This window comes from Haematobia irritans, chromosome 1 (assembly GCF_050003625.1).
Source record: "Haematobia irritans isolate KBUSLIRL chromosome 1, ASM5000362v1, whole genome shotgun sequence".
Lineage (NCBI taxonomy): Eukaryota > Metazoa > Arthropoda > Insecta > Diptera > Muscidae > Haematobia > Haematobia irritans.
In genome coordinates this window covers 237,162,038-237,180,214 of record NC_134397.1, presented here as the reverse complement: position 1 = coordinate 237,180,214, position 18,177 = coordinate 237,162,038, and the positions used below count along the sequence as shown (strand labels likewise).

General features: G+C 40.9%; 1 protein-coding gene across 2 annotated transcripts in view; it reads left to right on the top strand.

Annotated features, from left to right (window-relative positions):
- The window catches only part of Epg5 (ectopic P-granules autophagy protein 5), a 69,199-nt gene extending 55,232 nt beyond the window's left edge, over positions 1-13,967 (top strand). For both annotated transcript variants that reach the window (XM_075306905.1, XM_075306876.1), the window contains exons 19-23: positions 4,373-4,707; positions 4,775-5,098; positions 7,915-8,496; positions 8,573-8,632; positions 13,466-13,967. In XM_075306905.1, the coding sequence (XP_075163020.1) occupies positions 4,373-4,707; positions 4,775-5,098; positions 7,915-8,496; positions 8,573-8,632; positions 13,466-13,727 (1,563 nt within the window). In that variant the 3' untranslated portion in view covers positions 13,728-13,967. The remainder of the gene's footprint in view (positions 1-4,372; positions 4,708-4,774; positions 5,099-7,914; positions 8,497-8,572; positions 8,633-13,465) is intronic.
- Positions 13,968-18,177: the final 4,210 nt, after the last annotated feature.

Below are 18,177 nucleotides of genomic sequence, written 5' to 3'. Positions count from 1 at the left end.
TTTGCTTTTGACCCGAACCGGAACAGAGGAAAACCTCGCGCCATGGTACTGTTCAGTCTGCCGAAATCAAATTCACCACCTTTCGGTTTCGGTGAGGGTAACCGGTGCCTGAATTAGGTGCACTTGCGGAATTGCTCGATTTTAATATCGCTACAGGAGTAGTCATATTGACTACGTAGCAGTATGCAATGCCAACAACATCAGCAGTGGGTCATAAGATTACTTAACCGCACGGCGGTGTGGGGTCCAACTCACCAATCAGCGGCTGCCACATCAGTGTACGTGTTGTTCTGTCCGTCGTTTTGTGTTGGAAGAGGTGCATTCCGAAGAGCCTTCTCCGTTTACTCTCGGTTCGAGCCGGGATAGGGAGAAACCGCGGACCATGGCATTGTTCAGTCTGCCGAAACCAAATTTACCACCGTTCCGTTTCGGTGAGGTGTAACCGGTGCCTGGAGTGGGTGCACTTCCGGAACTGTTTCGGCCTAACATTGCTACGGGAGTAGAGTCACACTTAGTACATAGCAGGATGCTGTGCCAACGATAGCAGCAGTGCGTCATCAGATTATGCGGTCGCCCCGACATCTCTCGCACAACAAAATTCTCTGCCGCAGCATCTAACATCCAATATTGTTGTACCAGTTCCGAGAAGTACATCATTTTTGCAATTTAATTGCAATGAGCTCCGAGGTAAGATTAGCGAGATTGTTTACTTTATGAACCTGAAGAGAATCAGGGACGCGGCGATCCAAGAGACGAAGCTTGTGATGGATACAATGTGTTACATATAGTCACACTGAGTACGTAGCAGGATGCTGTGCCAACGATAGCAGCAGTGCGTCATAAGACTATGCCGTCGCCCCGACATCTCCCGCACAACAAAATTCTCCGCCGCAGCATCTAACACCCAATATTGTTGTACCAGTTCCGAGAAGTACATAATTTTTGCAATTTAATTGCAATGAGCTCCGAGGTAAGATTAGCGAGATTGTTTACTTTATGAACCGGAAGAGAATCAGGGACGCGGCGATCGAAGAGACGAAGCTTGTGATGGATACAATGTATTACGTAAGGATTGCATAATAAATGGATATGGTGGCCCGGTGCATCGTTCCGTGCAGTATACACCTAGACCTCGGTTTGCGTCGTTTTGTTTTGCGGTGTTTCAAAGTTGCGTTTTGAAAATCACTTTGCGTCGTTAGATTTTCAAAATTGCGTTATTATCTATCTCCAATCTTTGCATAGTTTGCCATAGAAACTCATAATTCACCTTGATTTTAATTCACTTGATGATTTTAATGCCCACCATGAACTTTGGTATCATCTCCTGGGTAATGACCAGAGATGCATAGTTTTGGCAGAGCAGATAGATGACTCCACATTTTGCACGGAGCACGAAAATGCCCCCTCGAGAATTATAGGGGATTGCAGCAATTGGCCAGATATATCCTTAACATCACTTGATCTGATAAATGACGTATCCTGGCAATCCGTCATTTCACTGGGATCACATCCCTTTAATTCTCACCATTGACCCATCTTACGATTTTATAACCACTGAATGCCGGACGTTCATCAACCTGGTCGAATTGCCGAGGTCAGGCCCAACTTCCCAACCGACACGACGTGACTTGCAGACGAGCGTGATAAACGCCGTTGCCCTATCCCAGCCGATTCTAGAATCAGGGAACTGAATCTTGATATTAGTAAGATAGTCGACGAGCACAAGCGGAAGACTTGGTTAGAGCACCTGAAGCAATGTAACTTAGGCACAGGAACAGGTAAGTTGTGGTCAACAGTGAGAGCCCTCTCGGCTACGTGACGGTGATTGATCCGAATAGATGTGCCAGATTTTTCAACTGACAGTTTGTCGAGCATGCCGAAAGTGATAGAACGAAAAGGAGAGCCAATCTTTGCATTTGTGGTCTCCGAGCCTATGATACACCACAATTTACCATACCCGAAGTTACCAATGTCATCAACCTTTTAAGGCGCTAAGTTCCAACGGAATCTCTATGCTAATGCTGAAGCATCTGGGAACACTGGGAGTTGAGTATTTGACCAGACTCCTAAATTTGTCCTTGGAATCACTCATTATACCCGATGTCTGGAAATAGTTAGGGTGATGCCAGGCAAATACTCGAGTAAAGGTGAATCGTACAGACCGATATCCCTTCTCTCGCCAGTAGCCAAGATACTTGAGGCAATACTCCTTCCCAGCCTTGTGGAGAACTTTCCAGCTGCTAACAATCGGCATGGATTCCGCAATATACACGGCTTTGCATGCCATTTCAGCAAACATTAATAGAGGACTCAACCAGCCCAAGCGGTGTCATAGGACGGTCCTCGTGGCGCTTGACCTATCGAAGGCATTCGATGCCAGACTCTTCGAGGACGTCGAGAATAAGATCCTCAACCAGCCTAAGCGGTGTCATAGGACGGTCCTCGTGGCGCTTGACCTATCGAAGGCATTCGATGCCAGACTCTTCGAGGACATCGATAATACGTTCCTACCGGTAGGATCCAAACGTTGGGTGCTGCATTATGTCATCTGAGCGGGCGCCAGTCGTATGTAGAATTTATTTATTTATTTATTTATTGTTTATTTTAATCATACAGTAAATGTATGATAAAAAAGAAAAGGGAAAAGTAGCATTGGCTGCTAAGGCCATCACGAAGCCAAGACCCCGTAGAGTGAAACAGGGAGTTCCCAAAAGTGGGGTGATATGTCCGGCACTGTTTAACCTCTACTTGTCCTCTATTCCACCCCCTCCTGACGGCGTCGAGTTTGTATCATATGCGGACGATTGTACAATCATGGCATCCAGACCCATTGTTGATGATATATGCGATCGATTGAACGTCTACCTTGCTGATCTTACCAGTTATTTCACTGATATAAATTTGAGGGTATCTCTCACCAAATCCTCAGTCACAGTATTCACTACATGGACGGCGGAATTACGCAGGCAGTTGAATGTCAGAGTCAACGGCGAAATAATTCCGCCCACAAATTAACCCAAGATTCCCGGGGTCACATTCGACAACCTTGTTAAATCGTCTGCCCATGCCACTGCAATTTTTGATAAGCTCCGCGGTACAAACAAAGTCCTCAGGTCGCTTGCCGACAGCACTTGGGGTGCGAACAAAGAAACTTTGTTGTCTACATATAAGGCAATTGGTCGGTCTGTGGTAAAATATGCCGGTCAGTGTGGACACCTCAAACGAGCAACACGCAGTGGGTTAAAATCCAGATCTGTCAGAACGCTGCCCTTAGAACTGCGCCAGGATGTCTCCGCAGTACACCCCTGTATCACCTTTATGCGGAGACCAAGATCATCCCAGTGTGTCGACACAATTACATGTTGGCAAAACAGTACCTCTTGGGTTTCTATCGAAGTTGCCATCCAAATCGCCATCTTGTGGATAAGCAACCACCACCCAGGAATGTAAGGGTTAATCTCACCTTCTAGAACGCGAAATCCAGCGTTATAAAAGAGAGCCTCTATATCAGGCTGCATAGCAGATAGGTCTGAACAGGATTCATGAGGATATTGTAGCTGAAGCGGTGAGAAGCCACATGGTTAATCCTGTTCTCGGAGCTCGACCACCACCCACAGCACCGGAGGAAAGAGACCTCCAGCAGATAAAGGTAGTTTTAGGCAAACTAAGATAAGGCAAGTGCAACCAGCTCAATTCCTACCTATAAGTGATTGAAAGCAGCGTAGCTGACGTGTTTCCCATCTGTAGTCAAGGGCCACAAACCTCCCTTCTCACCACCAGATCACTTTGGACACATGCCATACTTGTTGCAGAGTTCCTTGATCTGGATACTAATTGAAGCATAGGTTAGGTTAGGTTAGGTGGCAGACCGATGTATCAGGCTCACTTAGACTATTCAGTCCATTGTGATACCACATTGGTGAACTTCTCTCTTATCACTGAGTGCTGCCCGATTCCATGTTAAGCTCAATGACAAGGGACCTCCTTTTTATAGCCGAGTCCGAACGGCGTTCCACATTGCAGTGAAACCACTTAGAGAAGCTTTGAAATCCTCAAAAATGTCACCAGCATTACTGAGGAGGGATAATCCACCGCTGAAAAGCTTTTTGGAATCGAACCCACGACCTTGTGTATGCAAGGTGGGCATGCTAACCATTGCACCACGGTGGCTCCCAAAGCATAGAACAAAATGGATTACATTAAAAACTGTTGCAGCAACAACAACTAAGAAATGTCACTTTACTCTACGGCTGAAATTTGTTAGTGTTTGGTCGAAACTGGACTGGAACCTTTTGTATGCAAGGCGGCCATGCTAACCATTGTCCCCTTTTAAACACCATAAACTAACAATGTCAAATGGTTTCCATTTCAGTTCATCCCAGAGTCTCATGCCATGTTGGGTCACATATTTATACGCATTAATTGGAACGATTGGTTTGCCAACACTTTACCTTCCATTCCATCAGGAGCACATAAACACTTGGTTTCACGACTTTTTACAATCTTCATAAAAATTGCCTTCGAACCAAATATTCACATGCAAATCAATACGAGTAAAATTTTGGAGGATGCCATTAAATATCCCTGGTATATGGTGGAATACAGTGAATTGGAGAATCTTCTAAAATGGTTTTGTACCACGGTGGAACCCACAATCGTATTGAGAATACCAGAAGAAACCAATTATGTAGATCGAGCTGTACTAGAGTATGTAGTTCTTTTGTAGATTGTATAGTTGAAACAAATTTCTCAAGCCAATTACCATATTTTATAGTCTACTACGTCTTACTTGTGCAATGATGCCTGAAATTGGTAATGAAATACAACAGATATCGAATGCAACAGCCAAAAGGATTTTGTATACCAGATCAATGATACGTTTACAACGATCATGTGCTGTTAAAAATCCCAAACTTTTTGCCACCAAGGAAGGTAAAATGGTTTTCAATAATGCTTTCATAGAATTGTTGGAAACTCTTAATCAATCATTGAAGTCTTTGGCCACAAGCAAATCGCATGAGGAACAACGCAGAGAAGCCTTAAACGTTATGTTGGAAATAATTTTACCCATGCAAACACAAAGCGAAGAAACATCAAAGTGAGTATGAAATTAAGCAAATTTATATTTTTCCATAGACTTTAGTGTAGATCTGGCAGGGTGAGTTACTTGAATCAATTAAATGCTTAAATTACTATTTTAAAATTCCAATTATCATCGACCACAACGACTTGTATCTCATATCAGATTCTTTCCGATGCTTCAGCACTTAACTCGCATTACCCGGATCTTTTTCACATCACTCAAGACCTAATCCCTCCGTAATGTGTCCAGAGTGATCTGGTGGTGAATCGGGTAGATTTAGCTGGGCAAGCAAAAATGTGAGGAGTGTCATTTGACCCTTGGTTACAGATGGGACACACGTTAGCTACGCTGGTATCAATCGCCGATAGATAGGAATTGAAGCGGCTGCATTTATCTGATCTTAGTTGGGACAAAACTACCATTGATTTGGGGGAAATCTCTTTCCTTCAGTGCTATGGACGGTGGTCGAGCTCAGATAACAGGATCAACCTTGTAGCTTCTCACTGTTTCAGCTTATGAATCCCTGCTTATGAATCCTATTCAGATCCGTCTGGTATGCTCCCGAGATCGAGATGATCTCTTTTGTAACGCTGGATCTCGCGTTCTAGACGGTTAAAATCAAACCATACATTATATCCACTAGATTGTGATTTGGATGGTTAGTGCGATAACGATAACAACCCTGCAGAAAATGCTTTGACAATATGTTATGGTGTCTACGCCCATGGCTGTTATAAGACTCCACATAAAGATAATGAAGCGGTGTGCTATGGGCGGTGGTCGGACTCCGAGAACAGTATTAACCTTGTACTTTCTCACAGCTTCAGCTACAGTATCCTCATGAATCCCTCCTTGGTACGCTGCTTGATCTAGAGGCTCTCTTTTGTAGCGCTGAATCTCTTGATTTAAATGATGTATGTCAACCCTTACATTCCTGTGTGGTTGTGGTAGTTGTCTATCCATGAGATGGTGGTTTGGATGATACTGCGATAACAACACAGGAGATACTGTTTTGACAACATGTAGTTGTGTCTATGCGCAGGGATAATCTTTGTCTCCATAGTGTGCTGCGGTGACATCCAGTCGCAGTTCTACGGGCAGCGTTCTGGCAGGTCTGTATGTTATTCCACTGCGTATCACTTGTATTCCACGTAAGACTGGCGCCCGCACAGATAATTAGTAACCCAACGTTTAGTTCCTGCTGGTAGGGACGTGTTCTCGATGTCCTCGAGAGGTCTGACAGGATTGACTGTATCGAATGCCTTCGATAGGTCAAGCGCCACGAAGACCGTCCTGTGACACGGGCTGATTGAGGTCCCTATTTATAAGAGCTGAAATGTCATGCAAAGCCGTGACAGTAGTGTGTACTTTGCGGAATCCATGTTGATAATTAGCAGCTAGAAAATACTCCACAATGCCGGGGGGAGTAGTGCCTCAATTGCCTTGACAACTGGCGAGAGAAGGGAAGGGAGAGCGAGCGGCTGCTGCGTTGGTGATGCCGAGGAAGACCCTCTGGGTGTTCCCATGAACATTGGAGCGGGACTGGAGCTCACTGAAGCAGCGATCTGTGTATTCTCTGAAGCCTTCCCAGTTGGCTTTCTTTTGGTTGATAAAGGTTTGTGATTCAGAGGTTATGAAATCGGAGGCTCGGTTAATAGTGAGAATTATGGGGTTATGGTCTGATGCTCCAACGTTCATGAGAACACCCAGAGGGCGGGACTGGAGCGATCTGTGTATTCTCTGAAGCCTTCCCAGTTGGCTTTCTTTTGGTTGATAAAGGTTTGTGGTTCAGAGGTTATGAAATCGGAGGTTCGGTTAATAGTGAGAATTATGGGGAGATGGTCTGATGCTCCAACGTTCATGGGAACACCCAGAGGGCGGGACTGGAGCTCACTGAAGCAGTGATCTGTGTATTCTCCGAATCCTTCCCAATTGGCTTTCTTTTGATTGATAAAGGTTTGTGGTTCAGAAGTTATGAAATCGGAGGCTCGATTAATAGTGAGAATTGTGGGGAGATGGTCTGATGCCAGTGAAATGACGAGTTGCCAGGATACGTCATTTGTAAGACCAGGTGACACAAAAGATATATCTGGCGAACTTCTGCAATCACCCATAATCCTCGTAGGGGCATATTCGTTCACCATGCAAAATGTGGAGTCATCTATCTGGTCCCTCCCTGGGGAACTCCCTGTTTCACTCTACGGGGTCTCGACTTTCCATCCCTAAATTCCACATACGACCGGCGCCCACACAGCGGTGCCCCAAGTGTCTTGAATACTGGTCTACTGAAGGGAGATAGGTCAGTACGCATCTCCCTTACTCGAGTCTTTTTCCTGTCTTTAGCAGTGGAATCACCCAACCTATTTTCCAGACATCGTGTATAATGAGTAATTCCAAGAACAAAGTCAGGGGTCTGGTCAAGTACTCAACTCCCAGTATTTCCAGATGCTTCAGCATTAGCATAGAAACAATGTATCGATGTATGATTGACTGCAGTGAGGTTTAGTTGCAATTACAACAGTGCATTGTTTTTATCGAAGGATTAGTTGCTGCGCTAAGAATCTGTTAACACGTGTCTACAAGTAGGAACTATGCTTCTAGTATGGAATGCATCCAGAGTTAGTGATGAGATGCCAGAAAATTTGATTTCTCTTTACAATTACAACATTTTCAATTTTATGTTTGGAAAATCAAAAAAATAAATATTTCACCCTAAATTTTGATAACTAAAAAAATATATCTGGAGAAGGTCTTAGACCGAAGCAGTTTACGATAAATCTTTTAAAATTTTATCATGTGTATTTCTCTCTCCTTTTTTTTCTTGTTTTTAGTCTCCATATCGAAAGTATAATGAAATGGCAATCGACCAGAGCAGAGCCAGGCAATATCTTAATGTGCAGCGTACTATCTGCCTTGGGACATATGAAGGCATTTATAGGAGGAACATATTCACTCCTCGAATCTAGTATTGGATTCTATTTCCGTTCTTCCGAATCTAGTCTTGAGTGGCATACTCCCACCTGGGTGAATCTACTACAAATTCTTCATATGTCTTTGGAAAAATTGGAATTGATGCCAATTATGCGTAATTCATCGATATTTACATTACACATTTTCGTTTTGTATAAAATGGAGAAAATGCCAACAGTAGGTGATCGAATCACATTTATGCAAGATCTCTGTCAACTAATCGAAAGTATAAAAACGGAGCCTGCAACTGAATCAATAATGGCATTAGTTTGGGGTTGTATGATTGCATGGGGCTGTAAAATATTTCAAAAGGAACCACAAAATTCCAAAAAACCACTTATTATGCTAGCGCGTCATTTGCAATATCTCTCATCACAAGCAGAAGGTTGGGGTGATGGTCTATTGGGAGCCATTGGTCTGAAGAAGGATATAGTCACAAATAAGTAAGTTGCATATTGAGAAAAAAATATTCAATGGAAAAGGATGTAAATAAAAAATGTTTTAACTTTTATTTTACAGGCGTAAAGTCTTAACACGTTGCTTAGCGTTAGTGATATTGTCACTATTCCCAACTAAAAGGTAAGAATTTAAAAACTGTTTCAGTAATAAAATGAAAAAATAGAACAAGAGAATTCGATGTTAAAAGTCGGTCCTATGAATATAAGAGCACGATTCGACTTTTTAATTGGTCATCGGTAAAGAAGGATACCATGCTTGTGCTAGACAATCTCATGACGGCGGGTTCTCTGTACCGGATCAACTGACCAGCGGCTACCGCATCAGTGTATGTGTTGTCCGTGTTTTTGTGTTGGAGGACTTTTTAATTGGTCATCGGTAAAGAAGGTGGTGGTGGTCAATCTAATGGTGTCGGGTTCTCTGTACCGGATTAACCGGTCAGCGGCTACCGCATCAGAGTATGTGTTGTTTCGTCCGTGTTGTTGTCCCGAGGAGCCTCCTGCGTTTGTTTTTGGTCCGAGCTGGGATAGAGGAAAACCCCGGATAATGGTACTGTTCAGTCTGCCGAAACCAAGGTGGGTGCGTTTCCGGAATCGCTCCACTGCGTGGCAAGATACTGTGCCAAACACAGCAACAGTGGGTCATCAGACTACGTGACCTCTCCCGACATCTCCCGCACAACAATATTCTCCGCCGCAGCATCTGACACCCAACATTGTTGTACCAGTTCCGGAACGTGCATCGTTTTTGCAATTTAATTGTAACAGGTTCCGAGATTAGTGAGATTGAAGAGAATCAGGGTCGCGGCGATCCAAGAGACGAAGCTGAAAGTTAACTGTAACCTGCACCATTCTGATGGATACAATGTGTTACGTAAGGATCGTACAAGAAATGGAGATGATGGCCTGGCTTCCACATTACTTCGTTCTGTGCAGTATATACCCATCTAGCCTGTGCCAGACACTAGGACCGCTTCATGGAATGTGTGGAGGGTAGCAGTCCAGTCTGGGGCTGCCGAGTTACAGATATACAATTGTACATACGGCCCGTTGACGTGTCCTGGCAACCCGACATTTCACTGGAATCCGTCCACCTCCTCATAATTCTTACCATTATCCGACCCTGCCATTTCATTTATAAGCCAAAGAAAGCCAACTGGGACTGCTTTAGAGAATATACAGATCACCGCTTCTTCGAGCTCCCGTCTTCATCCCATGTTCATGTTGTCCAAAGGGGGTTCCGGGGCATCATCAACGCAGCTTTATACCCGCTGACCAGGTGAGACCTAAGTTCTCAGCAGACGAGCATGATGAATACCGTTGTGTTAACCCTGCTGATCCTAGAATCGGGAAACTGAATTTAGAGATTAGTAAGATAGTCGATAAGCGGAACAAATGGTCAGAGAAGCAATGTAACTTAGACACAGTAACAGGTAAGTTGTTGTCAGTAGTAAGAGTCCTTTCGAACCCCGCTACAAGGGATCATGGGATCTCGGCCACCTTTGGCGACATGGCGGAGATCGATCTGAAGAGATCGCCGAGGTTTTTCAACTGGTAGTTTATTGAGCATCCCGATAGTGATAGTGCGAAAAGGAGAGCCATTCATCGCATCAGTGGTCTCCGAGCCAGCGACACACCACAGTTACCAATGTTATCAATAGCGCAAAACCATTCAAGGTGTTGGTTCCGACGGAATTTGTATACTAATGCTGAAGCATCTGGGAGTACTGGGCGTTGACCAGACTTCTCAATTTGCCCTTAGAATCGCTCATAATAACCGATGTCTTGTGATTCGTACAGACCGATCTCTTGCTTCTGTGCGTATGATGATACGGGCGAGAGCCAGTAGCCAAAACACATGAGGCACAACTCCTACCCAGCCTTGTGGAGAATTTTCCAGCTGCCAACCGTCAACATGGTTTCCCACAGTACAAAGCACCACAACAGCTTTGCATGCTATTTCAGCATAAATAAATAGAGGATTCAATCAGACCAAGTAGTGTCATAGGACGGTCCTCATGGTGCTTGAACTATCGAGGACATCGAAAATACGTCACAACCGGCAGGAACCAAGCTTTGGATTCAAAATTATTCGTGGCAGTCGTATGTGGAATTTAGGGACAAGATATCAAGACCCGCTAGAGTGAAACAGGGAGTTTCCCAAGGTAGGGTAATATCTCAACCACAGTTCAACCTCTAACTATCAAAATTTTTGACTATAACTTTCCCCAAGATTCTCGGGGTCACATTCGACAACCTTTTCAAGTTGCTTGCCCATGCAACTAGAGGTGTGCACGTGACACGAAATTGTCGTGACTCACGAAAATTTTCGTGATTCGTTCGTGAGTCGTGAGTCACGCTCATGACATCAACGTGAGTGTGCGTGATTAACAAACCAAAATGTCGTGCGTGAGCGTGAGTCACGAAAATAATATCTTCGTGAGTGTGCGTGAGTAACGAATTACACTCACGAAAATATTTCTGATCACCAACATAAAACGCTTAAGAGTTAAATTCAATTACAATTTTAGTGACACCTGAGATGTTAAGAGTTTAATAACACTCACGATTTTAATAATGCTCATGTTTTCAGACACTTCGGTAAGGTAAATTAATCATAAAATTATTCGTGAGTCACGATATTTTTCGAGAGTCACAGTATTTTTCGTGAGTCACGACGTTTTCGTGTGTGAGTGTGCGTGAGTACAAATTTTCTTTTCGTGAGTGTGCGTGAGTTCTACCAAAAAATATCGTGCGTGAGTGTGCGTATGATTTTTCAGTCGTGAGTGTGCGTGAGCGTGAGTAAACTATTACTCACATGCACACCTCTACATGCAACTGCAATTTGTAATAAGCTCCGCTATAGAAGCAATTTTCTCAAGTCTCTTGCCGGCAGCACTTGAGGTGTGGACAAAGAAACCTTGTTGGCTACATATAAGGCAATTGGCCGGCCACTGGTAAACTATGCAGCGCCATTGTGGACATCTCAAACGAGAGGCACGCAGTGGACTTGTCAGAGCAATGCCCTTAGAACTGCGACAGGATGTCTCCGCAGTACACCCCTGTATCAGCTTCATGCGGAGACCAAGATCATCCCAGTGTGTCGACACAATTACATGGTGGTAAAGCAGTATCTCCTGGTGTGGTATCGCAGTAATCATCCAAATCACCATCTTGTGGATGAGGAACCATCACCCGGGAATGTAAGGATTGATCTTCAGGTTCTATAGCGCTAGATCCCGTGTTACAAAAGAGAGCATCTTGATCTGGCAGCATAACAGACAGGTCTGAACAGGATTCATGATGTTAGGTTAGGTTATGGAGGATGAGACCAGGCCGTAACAAAAAGGGCTGGCTCACACATAGACCATGTTGATCCATTGTGTTTCCTCATTGTTGTTCTTCTTCGTCCTCCTTAATAATTTGGGTTTGCAGGCGAGTTCCAAAGAAAGTTTTCCTAGGTTTTCCATCCCGAGACCTTTATGAAGGCAAGTATATCTTTCATGTTGCAGTTCCGTACGTCCGTTATAAGCTGAAAGAAAAAAGAGCTCAGTATCTTGTTTCTTCTAAAGGATAATGCTGGACACTGGCACAGAAAATGGTAGGAGTCTTCTGTTGCCTCTGGGTCCAGACACCATCTACAAATATCATCAGTCATTAAGCCAATCCTTACCATGTGTTTTCCAAGGGTGTTTTGTTATGATGCCTATCAATGCTCTCAGATCATCTCTGCGGGTCGCCATCAGGAAATCAGAGTTCTTGCGGCTCTTGTCGTCTCACATCAGTTTGGTTTGCTCGCAGACGAAACCCAACGTTCCTTCCATAAATCATCGTATATTGATCCTGTAAGTATATAAGGATAGCGGGGGAAGACATCAGTAACGTGGTTGTTCGTCCCGCATGCGCCTTCATTACCCAACACATCCGCCTCCACATTTCCCCTTATTCCATAATGTCCACGTATCCAGCACATGGTGATATTATGCAGTTCAGTGAGAACTCTAAGCTCTCTACAACAGCGGCTGACTACCTTCGACGTTATATTCGGGTTTCCTAAGGCCTTAATTGCTGCCTGACTGTCGATGAAGAAGCTTATATCGCTCCTGAATATCGCTCTCATCAACAGTAGTTCTGCAGCCTTCGCAATGGCAAACACCTCTGCCTGAAAGATGCTGCATCCGTCATCCATCTTATATGAATCGCTGATACCCAGCTCTTCGCAGTAAATACCACTGCCCGTGCACTCATCCACCTTCGAGCCGTCCGTATATATATTCAGGTCCCCAAAATGTATGCGTCACTCTCTCCACTCCTCTATACTTGGTATAATCGATCTCAGCTGTCCTTATTTATACACGATGAGTCGCCATAAAGTCCCTCCTAATATCTCGCCCAACTGAAACAATGAGTTCCATGTGTCTGCTTACCGCATTTCCTAGCGAGTCTAGGCTCTTCAGCCTCATGAGTATAATCTAGCCTGTTCTTCTGATATGCAGATCCAGCGGGGTGACTCCCATCAGTACCTCTAGTGCTGTAGTTGTAGCTGAAACGGTGAAAATTACAAGGTTAATCCTGGTCTCAGAGCTGGATCATAGCACCGGTGGAAAGAGACCTCCCGCTGCAGACTAGGCTAGTTTCAGTCATTATGGACTGAATAGTCTAAGTAAGCCCGAAACAAAATCGTGCTGCCACTTTAACATTTAACCTTGGGCGCAACTAAGATCAGACGAGTGCAGTCGCCTCAATTCCTACCTCCCAGTAATTGATAGCAGCGTAACTGACGTATTTCCCTCATGCAATCAAGGACCAAATGGCATGCGTACCAAAAATGAAAACCAAATGAAAGTTCATAAAAAGTTATACAAAGAAAAATTTTATCAAAAATTTAATTTTTACGTATAAATTAGCAATTTTTTAAAATTTTCTTAAAATAAAAAAATACTATTTTCTCTTGCAGCTATACTGGTGAACGCTTAGAACCTAACGAAGAATATTGCTCGTCCATGCGGGAACTTTCTATGTTATTAGCTAACAAAAAGTTTTTGGATGATAAACCATTAATTGTTCAAGCAATTGGTATACTTAAGGAAAATACCCTACCCAAAGTTGAAGATGTTTCACATTTGGTTTGTCGACTGATATCATTATTCTATACCAATGGATTTTTAACTTCTGTTCCCGAAGTTTGGCAAATGGATTTTCATATACCGAATTCGTAATTTTTTGTTTTAATTTGAAATTAAATTTTTTTTTTGTTCTACATTTTTATCCATTTGTTTGATGTTTTACCCTCATACATACACATATTTTGTCTATTGCATATATACTTTTATTACATACATTGCATAAATATTTTACATATTTACCGAAGCATAGCTATACTAAACGTCATAAAAATGTTATTTTGTAGTCATTTTTCATACATATATAAAAAATAAAGAAAATTATATAACACAAAATTTATTGATATAGATGATACCTTATATGAATTGCACACCCAGAGAAGGAATATGATCACCTCAAACATGTTTCAAGAGCAAAATGTTATTTCTGGATGGTGATCATGTACAAAGACAATAAACTTGAGGAAGATGGGAAATTGGCTACTGAGGAGATCAAACCATTTACCGTGTTAGTTTCATACTCGAACCAAACGCGTATACGACAAGTATTGACATAGCATTAAAATGCAAATAAAAAGAAATTAAGTGCACGAAATAAATTTCAATAGAGGGGAAAATGTATTTTTTTTTTGTTGTTGCCTAAAATTTAACATTGTTTCATTAAGAAAATTAAGTTTTTCATTTAAAAAATAAAAACATGTATGGAACTAACATGGTAAATGCAACATTTGGTATGACGCAAGCCAATTTCCTATCTTCCTCAAGTTTATTGTCTTTGATCATGTAACAGCTTTGTAAAAGCTTTTTAAATAATTTACAGTGCACTCGCGGTAACGTGAGCTAATTAAAACCAAGAGAGTTCACGTTGGCGAATTTCAGAACAAAACAGAGCCATATTCGTGAGTTTTATACGTTCTAGCGTGATAGACTTTTATTTTATTTATTAAAAAAACTTAATTTAATTTCATCGAAAAAAATGTAAAAAAAGAGATCGGGAAAAAAATCAGTGGGTTTGGAATTATAAAGCAATTTAAATTAACAATTAAAATTCACGAAAAGAAAAGTTGAATTCACGAAAGAGTTGAGATGATCAACGTGCTGCTGATAGGTACTTGAAAGAAATTTCGCACGCGATATGCTACCTCTTCTTCCAGCATATGAAATAACAAGTATATACGGCCGTAAGTTCGGCCAGGTCGAATCTTATGTACCCTCCACCATGGATTGCGTAGAAACTTGTACGAAAGACTGCCATCCACAAATTTCAACTCACATGGTTGTTAAATATCATATAAATACTACCACCACGTACCAAATTTCAACCAGATCTGATGAATTTTGCTTCTCCAAAAGGCACCGGAGGTCAAATCTGGGGATCGGTTTATATGGGAGCTATATATTATTATGGACTGATAGGAACCAATTCCTGCATGGTTGTTGGATACCCTATACTAACATCACGTACCAAATTTCAACCGAATGGGAAGAATTTTGCTCTTCCAAGGTGCTCTGGAGGTCAAATCTGGGGATCGGTTTATATGGGGCCTATATATAATTATGGACCGATATCGACCAAGTTTTGCACTGGTGTTTGAGGCCATATATTAACATTACGTACCAAATTTCAACTGAATCAGATAAATTTTGGTCTTCCAAGATGCTCCGGAGGTCAAATCTGGGGATCGGTTTATATGGGGGCTATATATAATTATGGACCGATATGGACCAATTTTTGCATGGTTGTTAGAGACCATATACCAACACCATGTACCAAATTTCAGCCGGATCGGATGAAATTAGCTTCTCTTAGAGCAATCGCAAGCCAAATTTGGGGGTCCGTTTATATGGGGGCTATACGTAAAAGTGGACCGATATGGCCCATTTGCAATACCATCCGACCTACATCAATAACAACTACTTGTGCCAAGTTTCAAGTCGATAGCTCGTTTCGTTCGGAAGTTAGCGTGATTTCAACAGACGGACGGACATGCTCAGATCGACTCAGAATTTCACCACGACCCAGAATATATATACTTTATGGGGTCTTAGAGCAATATTTCGATGTGTTACAAACGGAATGACAAAGTTAATATACCCCCCATCCTATGGTAGAGGCATATCTATCTATTAACCCTTTCACTACCGAAATAAACCTAATGTTAAAAACTTTAATTTTTCTTCCGTTTCTACTTGTACTAACAGCATGTACGAGGGCGGTTCGGAAACTTCCTAGCCTATCAATGAAAGAGAATAGTTGGTTTTTCAAAAATTTTTTTATTTTTCAATATAATCTCCTGTAACTTCAATACACTTAGTCCAACGCTTTTCTAGCTATTCTATCCCTTGATTAAAATAGTTTTCCTCAAGGTTTACAACTGTAATTGCATCTTCATTTGAGGTAAACCGCTTGCCAGCAAGGAATTTTTTTAGATTTGGGAACAAGTAAAAGCCACTGGAGCTAAATCAGGAGAATAAGGTGGGTAGTCAAGCAACTCGTACTTTAATTCGTTGATTTTAGCCATTGTTAAAACACTCTTGTGCGCTGGCGCGTTGTCTTGATGAAAAAAATTTTTTTTGTGTTGTACGCCAGGACGTTTTTCTCGAATTTGTACATTTAATTGATCCAAAAGGTTGCAATAATACTCTGAATTTATTGTTTTACCCTTTTGCAGATAGTCAATCAATAAAATACCTTTGAAGTCCCAAAAAACCGTTGCCATAACCTTACCAGCCGATTGAATTGTTTTTGCCTTCTTCGGGGCACTTCCTCCATCTTCACTCCATTGTTTGGATTGTTCTTTTGTCTCTGGAGTATAGTGGTGGATCCATGCCGCATCAACAGTTATGAAACGACGCCTAAAATCCACTTTATTTCGCTTAAAACGATCCAAACAAGCTTGAGAAATGTTCATTCTTATGCGTTTTTGATCGACTGCCATCTTGCAGAAAGCTTTTTCATATGTAGTTCTTCATGCAAAATTAAATGGACTCGATCATTTGAGATGCCCATGATATTAGCAATTTCACGCACTTTTATTCGTCAATCATTTAATACCATATCATGCACTCTGGCTACAATTTCTGTTGTTGTTGCTGTTTTTGGACGTCCACTACGTGGTTCATCTTCAATGCTTGTACGACCACGTTTAAATTCGGCCAATTTTTTACTGTTACATATGAAGGATCACTTTTACCTAACACATTCACCATATCATTATGAATTTCTTGTCCCAATAAACCTTTTTTATGTAAATTTTTAATGACAGCACGCATTTCTAATTTTTCCATTGTAAAAAAATTGCGGTTGCGTCTTTTTTGAACACCTGTTCCTATATGAAGGAGTTGCCAGATCGAAACAAAATTATACATGTGTTCATAACAGAGATGGAAGTTTCCAAAAAACTTAACTTTCTTCTGTTTATACCGCTTTTTTGTGCTAGGCGAAGAAGTTTCCGAACTGTAAATATTTGGGTTGTTGAAATAAAAAATTGGGTTGCTGAATTTAAACGTGGTCGTACAAGCATTGAAGATGAACCACGTAGTGGACGTCCAAAAATAGCAACAACAACAACAGAAATTGTAGCCAAAGTGCATGATATGGTATTACATGATCGACGAATAAACGTGCGTTCATCCAACCATCTTGCAGTCTATAGGACTTTGCCCAAATACATTTGGAAAACATTCTTTTCCTCTGTTGGTTAAGCTTCTCTTGTAGTTAAGTCAACATTATGGTTTTAAAGCTGGGTTCAAAGCAACAAATATGAAATAAAATTTTGACAAAATTTTCTATAGAAATAAAATTCTGACAAAATTTTCTAAAGAAATAAAATTTTGGAAAATTTTTCTATAGAAATAAAATTTTTTTAGACTTCCTATAGAAATAAAATTTTGCCAAATTGCCTATAGAAATAAAATTTTGACAAAATTTTCTATAGAAATAATATTTTTACAAAATTTTCTGTAGAAATACAATTTTAACAAAATTTCCTAAGAAATAAAATTTTGGAAAAATTTTCTATGGAATTAAAATTTTGTAAAAATTTCCTATAGGAATAACATTCTGACAAAATTTTCTAAAGAAATAAAATTTTGGTAAAAATTTTTTTTTTGAAATAAAATTTTGTTAAAATTTCCTATAGAAATAAAATGTTGACAAAATTTACTATAGAAATAAAATTTTGGCAAAATTTTCTATAGAAATAAAATTTTGACAAAATCTTCTACAGAAATAAAATTTTGACAAAATGTTGTATAGCAATAAAATTTTAACAAAATTTTCTATAGAAATTAAAATTTTGACAAAATTTTCTATAGAAATAAAATTCTGACAAAATTTTCTAAAGAAATAAATTTTTGGAAAAATTTTCTATAGAAATAAAATTTTTTTAGACTTCCTATAGAAATAAAATTTTGCCAAATTGTCTATAGAAATAAAATTTTGACAAAATTTTCTATAGAAATAATATTTTTACAAAATTTTCTGTAGAAATACAATTTTAACAAAATTTCCTAAGAAATAAAATTTTGGAAAAATTTTCTATAG